Raw genomic sequence first — 11333 nt, 5'->3', positions numbered from 1 at the left:
TAACTAGACCTAAGTGAAATGCTACGTAATAAATGATTAGATTTATGATGAGCATACACCATAGTTTATGATGACGAGCAAAAATGCTTCCTTTCATCTTCTTTCTCTTCTACTTTGGTCAAATGTGCAGATAGCCTGCTGGTATAACGACATCTATATTTGGTGTTTTTAGTCTTCTGGAATGTTAAGATAGTTTAATCATTACGTATTTTTGAGTTTGAATTGGTGCAGTGGTTGTATTCAGCACTTTATGGTTGTAAGCTAGTCGATATGTAATTTTCAATTTCTATCCCTGTGTTGTTTTTCCCTGTTTCTTTAGTAAAGGGACTATGTAATTTAATGGCAGTCCAAGTTTATTTTTTTTGGCAAATAATGGCGGTCCAAGTTTATCAAGCTTGCAAATGTAGTTTTCAATTTCAATCCCTGTGTTGTTTTCCCCTGTGTCTTTAGTAAAGAGAGTATGTAATTTAATGGCAGTACAAGTTTATTATTTTACACTTTTGGTTTATTCAGTTTTTTAAATTTTAAATTAGATTGTAAATACACAAATTACTCTGTCCCATTGTTTTTAGAGTTTTGAATGAGATCTTGGTTTCATCTACTTGGTAAAAAGAACTAACGAAAAGTTCAAAAAAATTTTAGTTTTAATGACAAATGACAAATAAATGTGTAATGAATAGTACCAAAAAAGGTAAAAATAAGATTTTTTTTATTAAAAATGAACAGTACTAAGAGTATTTCGTTAAAACTCCATAATTAGTATCGTAATTTTTTCTTCGGGAAACTTTGATTCCAGTCCACTAATTCGTATCCGTACCCATATAATGATCCATAATATAAATGGGATTGAAAAAGAAATAATTGGGCTTAAAAGACCATTAGTAAGATTGGGTTTAAAAGAAAATTGAAGAAATGGGATTCGTCTAGTCCAGAGCTTGCTTTGTTGTGACGTAAAAGGTGACCATGAATGCAGTGAGACCCAAAAATGGTCCCAACCCAACAAATAAAATCAAGAGGTTGTGAGGTGGTAGATGTTTCTGTTTGGAATATGCTATTTCCGTGGTCTCGTGTCATTGTGAATATTCATGGCATAGTATATACGACTAGTATTTCCCCGTTATATCCGTATCCGTATGTCTTTGCCTCTTATATTTTCTTACCTTATTTTTGCCATTATCCTAGGTGATATGCTTGGTCACGAAGAACTCCAAAGAGACTATTCTTCTTTCTTAAGATCTTTATTATCGTTAGTCAGAAATTCCTTAACTTTTTATACGAAAACAGGTCCAATGGATTTTTAATTTTTTTCTCAAATTTGAATATTATGAAATCTAAATAGATTTTTTATTTAAAAAAAATGTCTACAGGTAAATTATAGTAAAAAAAAAAGAAAATATTTTACATTAGAAAAGGGTAAATTTCACATAAAAAAATTGATACATTTTACATAACAAAGTAGTACATTTTTTTTTATGAAAAATGGGTACATTATAAATAAATTATCGACAAAAATTAAAAATTAAAAATAATTATGAGTACAAATAAAAGTTTTAAAATATGGGCACTAAAAGAAATTAAATATACGGGTACAAAAACTAGAAAGAAAATTAGCACAAATTTACAACATTGGTTGCAAGCAAGTGGCCATTTACCATAATGGTAAAAAAATGTTGAGTCTTTACATGATGGTGTGGATTTGAACCTCGTTAGTGGCTAATTTAACACCTAATCTAATAAAATCAATCGTTTGACAAAGAAAAAAAAAAGGTTGCAAATTGAAAATAGGTACAAATTAAAAATAAAAGTGTATGACACAAATTTTATCCATAAATATAAATATGCCAAAACACTAAATGGATATATTTATTTCGGTTGATCGATGAAATGAAAAGTTAGTTTTACAGTTTTCAACAAGAATATATTATACGTACAAATGAATGCTTTCACTACTAATATCAAGACTTTTTATGATAAAATTAACCTTGGTTTATTAAATTGTGAAAGTAATTAAGTTGAGACGATAACTTCACAAACACTCAATTTTATCTTTCACACATCAAAATTGATGTTTTGCTCAAAAAGACGCTCCTAATTAGAGTTTACGTCGTCGATACCCCTGAAAACCATGAAAAAGAACAAAAATTGTTTTGATGTATTCTAAAATTGCAAGAATAAAACTTGCACAAATTCGACCAAAAAAAAAACTTGCACAAATAATTACGTCTTGGTTAAGCTCCTCTTTATATTCGGAAATTTCCATATCCAAGTGATTAAACCTGCGGTTCTTAATCTCAGAAATAATGGGTTTCTGGGTCAATTTTCTTGTTTTTCATTGGATTACATTGGCTCCGGAAGGAGCTCTTTATATTACAAACTATACAACTAATATCTAATACCATTAACTTCATGTTCCCACCTCACCTGAAAACATTTAATGTGAGGAGTAATTAACATTGACAATTGCCATGTCCATGTTGACAGACAGCAGCTTCTTTTGTTGACACTTAACGTGTGTGGACCACTGCATTATTGATCAAAACAAGATCTAGTAGTTCCTTACTTCAATTTCTGTGATTCAAGAATTTCAAATCACTAGTTTCCAGAAAAGAAAAAGAGAAAGAAGAGAGAAAAATGGATGCAGAGGCCTTTCTCTCTGCTTCAATCCAGAGGCTCCGCAACAAGCTTGCTTCTACCGAGTTCATGGACTTGTTCCGTGGCCTAAAACTTGATCATTCACTCCTGGGGGAACTGCAGCTGTCTTTTTTGACCCTTGATGCAGTGCTTGATGATGCAGAGGAGAAGCAGATTGAGAACTATACTGTGAGAGCGTGGCTTAGAGAGCTTAGACATGCAGTCTTCGATGCAGAGGACCTAGTGGATGAGATTGATGCTGAAGGTTTGCGTCGCAAGGTGGAAGCTGAATACCAAACTAAGAAAACCCATGTGTGGAATTTTCTTTCTGATTCTCTTAGTCCTTCTTATCGAGGAGTGAATGGTAGGATTCAAAAGACTTATGAGAGATTAGATTTCCTTGCAAAACAGAAAGATGTTCTCAGTTTGAAAGAACGTGCTGTTAGAGGGAGTGTTTCGTCACAGAGTCCAACAACTCCCTTTGTTGTCGAGGATATTTTTGGTAGGGATGAAGACAAAGAGGAGTTGAAAACACTGTTGCTATCTGATGATGCAAGTAGCGGTGATATATCTGTAATCCCCATAGTTGGGATGGGCGGTGTCGGCAAGACAACCCTTGCTGAGCTTCTTTACAATGATGAAAAAATAAAAGAGTATTTTGATGTCAAAGCTTGGGCCTGTGTTTCTGAAGATTTTGATGCTGTTAGGGTAACTAAAAACCTTCTCGGGTCAATTACTTCAGAACCTCGCGAGATTTTAGATATGAGCTTGCTTCAAGTTGAACTTAGCGAACAAGTGAGGGGGAAAAAGTTTCTATTTGTGTTGGATGACCTTTGGAATGAGAACTCTAATGATTGGGATCTTGTACGGGCTCCTTTTACTTTTGGGGCGAGGGGAAGTAAGGTCATAGTGACAACAAGGTACGCAAATGTCGCATCCATTGTGCATACTGTTCCTATTCACTACATGAAACCTTGGTCAGATAAAGATTGTTGGTTGTTACTTGCAAAACATGCATTTAGAAATGAAAATTCTCGTGTGCATCCAGACTTGGAAGAAATTGGTAAGCAAATTGCAAGCAAGTGCAATGGTCTTCCTTTAGCTGCAAAAGCACTTGGGGGTCTCTTAGGTTTTAAAGTAGGTTACAAGGAATGGAGTCACATATTGAACAACAATCTTTGGATGAGATCCTATAATTTTGATTTGGAGCAGAAGACATTTGAGATAATAGATCACCTTGCAAAACAGAAAGATGTCCTTGGTTTGAAAGAAAGTGTTGTTAGAGGGAATATTTCACTACGAACTCCAACAGCTCGCTCTGCTGAGGATATTTATGGCAGGGATGAAGACAAAGAGAAGTTGAAAACACTGTTGCTAACTGATGATGCAAGTAGCGGTGATATATCTGTAATCCCCATAGTTGGGATGGACGGTGTTGGCAAGACAACCCTTGCTCAGCTCCTTTACAATGACAACAGAGTGAAAGAGTATTTTGATGTTAGAGCTTGGGTACGTGTTTCCCAAGATTTTGATCCTGTTAGGGTAACAAAAACCCTTTTCGAGTCAATTGCTTCAAAACCTGTTGGAAATTTAGATATGATATTGCTTCAAGAAGAATTTAGGGAACAAGTAAGGGGGAAAAAGTTTCTATTTGTGTTGGATGACCTTCAGAATGGCAACTATAATGATTGGAATTTTCTCCAAGCTCCTTTCACTTATGGGGCAAGGGGAAGTAGGGTCATTGTGACAACAAGGAGCACAATTGTGGCGTCCCTCGTGCACACCGTATCTATTTACCACTTACCACAACTGTCAAAAGAATGTTGTTGGTTGTTACTTGCAAAACATGCATTTGGAAATGAAAACCCCAATTCATATCCAGAATTGGAAGGAATAGGTAAGCAACTTGCACTTAAGTGCTTCGGTATGCCTTCAGCTGCAAGAACACTAGGTGGCCTCTTGCAATGCAGTACAGATGTTAACGAATGGAACCGCATATTAAATAGCTTGCAGCTAATCCACGACGATAATCTCGTGGCTCTTAGATTGAGCTACCATTATCTCCCAACTCATTTAAAGCAGTGCTTTGCTTATTGTTCAATCTTTCCACGCGATTACGAGTTCAAAAAGGAAGATGTGGCTTTACTTTGGATGGCAGAAGGTTTAATTCCTCAATCTGGAGATGGGAAAAGAATGGAAGAGGTGGCTATGCAATATTTTGATGAGCTATTATCCCGATGCCTGTTTCAAAGGTCAGGAATTAAGTCGTCAGTTTTCAGAATGCATGATCTCATTAATGATTTGTCTATGTTCGTGTCAAAAGAAATTTGCTACAGACTAGAAGCGGAGGAATCAAAGGAAGTTCCTGAACGAGTTCGTCATATTTCTTATATTAAAGAAGAATTTGATATTGCCCCGAAATTTGAGTCATTAAACAGAGCTAAGTGTTTGCGGACCTTCCTACCTTTGGAATCATATAGGCATCGGCAAAATTTTATCAGTGAAAGGATTCCACAAGATTTGTTGCCAGCAATAAGAAGTTTGCGGGTGTTATCATTGTCAGGTTATAAAAATGTCACTAAGTTGCCGAAGTCAATTGGTAATCTCATAAGTTTGCGTTATATCAATCTCTCCCACACTGGAATCAGAAGGCTACCTGATAGAATATGCACTCTCTACAATCTGCAGACTTTACTGTTATCGCACTGTTCCTCTCTCATTGAATTGCCTGCAGATATGCAAAAGTTGATTAATCTGCGACATGTTGATATTAGTGGAACTAACATAAAGGACATGCCATTGCGGATGGGTAGATTAAAAAGTCTGAGAAAATTGACCACTTTCGTTGTGGGTAAATCTACTGGGTCAAGCATCAGAGAATTGGGGGAGCTTCCATATATTGAGGGAAAACTTTCTATTTTGAAGCTACAAGATGGTGTCGATGCTGAGGATGCTTTGCAGGCCAATTTGAAGGATAAGAAAGGTCTCAAGGAGTTAACATTGGGGTGGAGAGATGATGCCCGAATTTGTAAGGAGTACCACAATGACAAAGATGTACTTGACAAGCTCCAGCCGCCCATAAATTTGGAAAAACTAACCATCAAATTCTATGTTAGAAACCGCTTCCCCAGTTGGTTGGGAGACTCGTCATTCTCTCATGTACAATTCATGCGTCTTAGTCAATGTAGTTGTCTGTCCTTGCCATCACTTGGGCAGCTGCCAGCTCTCAGAGGGCTCTTTATAGGGGGGATGAATTTTCTTGCAACAGTAGGTCCTCAGTTCTATGGCGACGGATCTTCTCTAATTCAACCATTCCAGAGTCTGGAGAAGTTGATCTTTATGGAGATGCCGGAGTGGGAGGACTGGCTACCAAGTGGAGGACAGAGTTCAGTCTTTCCTCATCTCAAGGAGCTGGTTTTAAAAAAGTGTCCCAAGCTGAGAGGAAACTTGCCTAATCATCTTCCTTCCTTGAGAAAACTATGTGTGTCCGGCTGTGGGGTTTTACATGAAAGGGCCACCACTACCTTTAATGTGGAGTTGCAACAATTTTTTGAAGAATTAACTCTAGATGGGTGCCCATTTCTGTTATCATTACTGGGTAAAGAGTTCCTGACCTCACTTCAGAAACTTGAGATTGGAAATATTGTCAATTTAGAGGGTTTGCTCAATAACATGGTGCACAACAGCAATCATCTTCAAAAGTTGGAGTATTTGGAATTGTCCATTCTTGACGTTGTTTCCTAGTGATAGGCTACCCACAACATTGACAACACTTCATTTACAAGAGTGTCCATCCCTGTTGTCGTTCCCGAGAGATGGTCTACCCAGTATGTTGAAATTACTTGAAATAACAAATTGCAGGAAATTAGAATTTCTAACCCATAAGAAGATGATACCGAAATTTGCCTACCTTGAAACTCTAAATATATCTTGTAGCTGTGATTCACTAACGTCCTTCCCGTTGGGCCTTTTTCCCCAACTGAAGAATCTTTCAATCTGGAGCTGTGTGAATCTTGAATCTCTTTCCTTTGAAGCAGTTGAAGGAGAAATCAGCCATCTCAAATCCCTTGCAGTCTTCGGATGCAAAAATTTGAAGTCATTGCCCAAACAACTTCACGCCTTCAATGACCTTCGGGAATTGAGAATATCCGCTCTTCCAAACCTTGAGTCAGTTGCAGAAGAGGGTTTGCCTCTCAATTTAGAAGTCTTTGAAGTCTGTTATTGTGATAAACTCAAGCCTTCAGCAAAGTGGAGATTGGAAGAAAGCTTTCTTCGACAGTTTTCAATTGGTGGGAGGGGAAGCGAGGATCTCTTCCAGACGTTGCTGAAGGAAAAGCTGCTCCCTACTACTCTTGAAAATCTCTACATCTATGGACTACCTAGTCTTAAATCTTTTGACGGGAAGGGACTTCAGCACCTTACTTCTCTAAAGAGGCTACAAATTCATTGTTGTGATAATCTTGAATTCCTTCCAGAAGAGGGGCTGCCAATATCTCTTTCTTTTCTAAGCATTGAACGGTGTCCTTCCCTGAAGAAAAGGTATCGGAATAAAAGAGGGGACGACTGGTCCAAGATAGCTGGCATTCCTTGCATAAAGATTGATGAGAAAGTGATCACATGAGCTTCTGGAGTACGTTTTGGTTCTCATTCTGCAAATCAAAGTCAGGTATGTAGCCTCACTTATTTAATTTTGTTGTTCAAGTGCCTATTCTTGAGCTACCTATGGAAATTTATAAATTATGTAATCCAATACTTGTATTAGATAATTTCGGTGTATGATGAAATAAAGCCTACTAAATGATCTTTAATGTATCGATTTGTTAGTTGGACATACGTGTTTCATATTCATGAAGCGTAACATTATTAGCTAAGCAACCTTTGACTCTCTGTTAGCTAAAACAAGACTCATATAGCTGAAAATCGAACTTCAGACTTCCTTGTCATTATTATTTATTACTCAGTTGAATCAACTATGGTTTCTTCAGTTTGAATTGGCATTATTGAGGCTTTTGTAGATTATGCAATATGTATCTGCAGAAATTTCACCTTGACTATTTAGACCTTAGTCACCTTACCAATATTATTATCAGTCATATTAACACTGCAATTTCAACTACTCTATCCCTTCATACATCTTTCCCTCCATTTTTCACTAAGATTCGTGACAATCTCCTGGGACTTATTTATGTGCGGGATTCATTTGTGCAGAGAACCGTGAAACTATGCAAAGATAGGTCTATCCAAGGGCAGTTGTTGTTGACATAGTGGTCCTTGAATGGTGCTCAGGCATGAATATGATTGGCCGGCCTGCATGGGAAGAGTTAACCCGGTCCCTCGATGTTATTTTTCCTCATACTGCTGTTCTTTGAATGCGGCGGCGTGCTTTCTCATCATTCTTCAATGTCACGTAGCCACTGTCATTTTCTGGTTGGTGTTGGTGTAGACATGTTTTTTCTGCAAACCTAACAGTTGAAGATTGCACCTCGCCACCTCGGCAAGTTTAATTTACATGTTGTTTTCCTTTTTCATCATTATTTAAATCGCTTTGTTGAGCGTGTGAATCCCACAGTAGGAATTAAAACCTTGCATAATATTAGGGCAGGCTATTTTTGTGTTTGGCTTGAGTGATGCCACGCGTGAAGAGGCAATTGGTTTTTGGTTGATGCCTCCCATTTTAGTAACACATAAATTTGCATTCCCTTTTAAGACATGCAACAAGTCTTCTTGTACAGTCTAGTCGGAATTTAGTTTAAAAAGCTGCAACAACTTGGTGGAAAATTCCTTTAGCAACCGGAATCACGTTTAGCTCTTTAGCATTTTGGTTGGTTGTCGTAAAACTATTATAAAACTAATGTGAATACTGGAACTGCGATGTCGAGCGGTCTGAAACTTTGACTGAACGGATTTGCTTCTGACGTGAAGGAAGCTCCATCAACCTTCTTATCGATTTCCTATGTGAGGTTCTCTGGAGGAATACATATGCATTCAGCAGGTAGGAGCTTGGAGGTCCTTTGTAAAATTCCTATGTTATTAAGAATTTAGACAGAATCATCTGATTAAAAAACATAAGTTGGAGCTTGGAGGCTTCTTTGTAATGTTGTGTACAATCATATTGAAAACGTGGGAAACAATCATTCAATGATTGTATAATATATAAATATTTGTCCATCTATATATTTAAAAAAATATACAATTGTTCAAGGATACATAAATTGTAAAATAAAACGACATAAATATAAAATATTTGAACATATTGAAAACGTGAGAAACAATCATTCAATGAGTGTTCATCCAAGTATTTAACAAGTTTTTTTACAATTTATTGAAAAAATAAAATGCAAACAATGAAAGTTATCTATTTTCTATTTAAATAAGAGTCGCGATCTAAGCGTGTGTAGACCGTACTTAGGCGCCTTTTCTTGTTTTTCAAACGGTTATAGAATAATCAGGGTGATGACCAACCGCTTAGTGCCTAGGCGGAAATTTTTAGAACAATGAATTATATACACATTTAACTCCTAAGTTCAGTAAATCTAACAATTTCACATTTTTGGTTAAAACTATTGTACAATTTGTTTAGTAAGTAAGTTGGACTACTCTTCATATTGCCAATTTGAAGTTCAATGGCACACGTGCGCCACGTCATTCGATTTGAGTTGTCCATGTGTTAAGCTTGAATTTTGCCATGTGAGGCCCATGTTGTGAGTATAAATCTCATTGGAGAAAGAATTTTTTTTTTTGCATGTGATCCAATATCCTAGTGAATAGAGTGTTGAGTTTCTACATATGTGTCTTTGGTTCGAAACTCCTCTCGCTTTGATTATTATAATAATTTAGAACCCTATTCCATCTCCTTAATAATAATAATAATAATAATAATAATAATAATAATAATAATTTATAAAAAATGTAATCCCTTGGATGCTCACCAAAAATGATGATGCTTAGATGCTCATCCTCAAATTTATCACTCTCCTCTCAAAGTGAGTACAAATAATTTGCAGATGGCTCCCACTAAGTTAGAGCAAGTCCAGCCCTAGTTTTTAGGCTGGTTCACAGCTCCCTTTTTGGCCTGGCACCCAGCCAATTCCTTCCAGCTCAGCCTAATAAGCTGGCACCTAGCCTAAGCTGGCCTATAGGCCGGCCTAGAATGTGCTGAGGCAAGGCCCAACCTATGTGATGTCATGCTGATGCTAGAGTGACGTCACATGCCGTTTTAATTTTTTTTGCACTAGGCGTGTGGGAAACACTTGCAAGTGGGCGCACGTCCTTGCCAAGATCTGGCAGTGGCGCCCGCATGCGTAGGCGCACTAAGGGTCCAAATGGAGAAGCCACATGGCTCATTCTGAGCTATTGGATTTCCAACGGCTAGTTTTCTAGACCATTGGATTTCCAATGGTAAAAAAAATTTGAATTTGAAAACCAACGACTAGTGATGTGGCGTGATCTGGGTCGTCCGATCTACAGATCAACGGTCCACATTTTTCCCAAAAAAAAAGGCACAACGGTCAGAATTATGACCATTGGCCATGTGGCTTCTCCTGGGTTGTTGGATTTGAAAAAGATTCAAATCTAACGGTCCAGATTAATTTACGTAATAAAAAATAATAAAAATTGTTAAAAATACATAAACAAATTTAAAACTTTTTTTATTTTTTCCTATAAATACCTAACCATTCATCTTCCACCTTACACCACATTTCAATATTTTCAACACTTTCTACCAAAACTTTCATATACTTTTTGTGTTAAAAAAATGGCTACGTGGAAACTCATCGAAGATGTTACATTGTGTGAATGCTGGGTTCAAATTACTCATGACCCGATTACGGGTAATGAGATGGAGTTGAGAGAAATGTGGAGTAGAATTACGGAAGCGTTTTGCGCTAGGCTTGGAAAAGACGCCAGAAGTAGTCAAGGTTTTCAAGGTCGTTGGAAAAAACTCAACATATCCTTCACTTGTTGGAAAAAACGCTCTCTCGATTGCTTCCTCTAATTTGCATAGTGGGACAAGTTTAGCGGATCAAGTGACAATATATTTATTTATTTATATGTATTCAACCCACATCAATATTTTAATTTATTCATTTGTGTTACACCCGCATTTTATAATATTGTCTTATCCCAAATTTTGTAGACACTACAAGCACAAGCATTCTACAATTCAAAGAACCACAACAAATCATTTACCAAATGGGAATGTTGGGAAATTGTCAAAGATTGTCCCAGATACAAAATTGTGCCAACAGGTTCAGCAGTTGTCATGTGCGGCGTCCCTCCACACAGTTCGCTAGAACCAGACACGACCGCACAGAAAGAAGACACATTTGACGAAGTGTCGAAAGGGACGCCAGAAGAAGTACCGGAGACCTAGCCGACTTGTCGATCTCTAAGGCCTCAGGGTAAAAATGCGGCAAAGAAAAAAAGTTCTTCCAAAAATGACTACACAAAATATATGGACGAGCTTGCTCTCCAAGGTGAAGTGAACATGGTGTGTGAAGCGGCTATAGATGAGGAAAAAGCTGCTACTATGGCAACAATATTAGAAGCTTCTGAGAGACGTGATGCGGCGGCTGAGAGACAAAGAGAAATAGTTAATCGAGAAAACGAGATGATTAGAGAAGCACTTCATCGAGAAAACCAAATGCTTAGAGAAGAAGGGATGGCTTAAGCAGATTGTGACACTATGAACAAGCCTCTAG

The 11333-nt window shown here is 37.3% G+C and overlaps 1 protein-coding gene across 1 annotated transcript; it reads left to right on the top strand.

Annotated features, from left to right (window-relative positions):
- Positions 1-2411: 2411 nt before the first annotated feature.
- On the top strand, positions 2412-6539 carry LOC126611735 (putative disease resistance RPP13-like protein 1). Its single transcript, XM_050280114.1, has one exon. It carries the CDS (start codon positions 2632-2634, stop codon positions 6373-6375), a length of 3744 nt encoding a protein of 1247 aa, XP_050136071.1. The 5' UTR covers positions 2412-2631; the 3' UTR covers positions 6376-6539.
- The last annotated feature ends 4794 nt before the right edge of the window (positions 6540-11333 follow it).

Source organism: Malus sylvestris, chromosome 2 (genome assembly GCF_916048215.2).
Source record: "Malus sylvestris chromosome 2, drMalSylv7.2, whole genome shotgun sequence".
NCBI lineage: Eukaryota > Viridiplantae > Streptophyta > Magnoliopsida > Rosales > Rosaceae > Malus > Malus sylvestris.
This window is presented reverse-complemented; position numbering and strand designations above follow the sequence as displayed.

Coding starts and splice junctions, on each gene's coding strand:
- LOC126611735 (XM_050280114.1), top strand. CDS start 2,632: ATGGATGCAGAGGCCTTTCTCTCTGCTTCAATCCAGAGGCTCCGCAAC.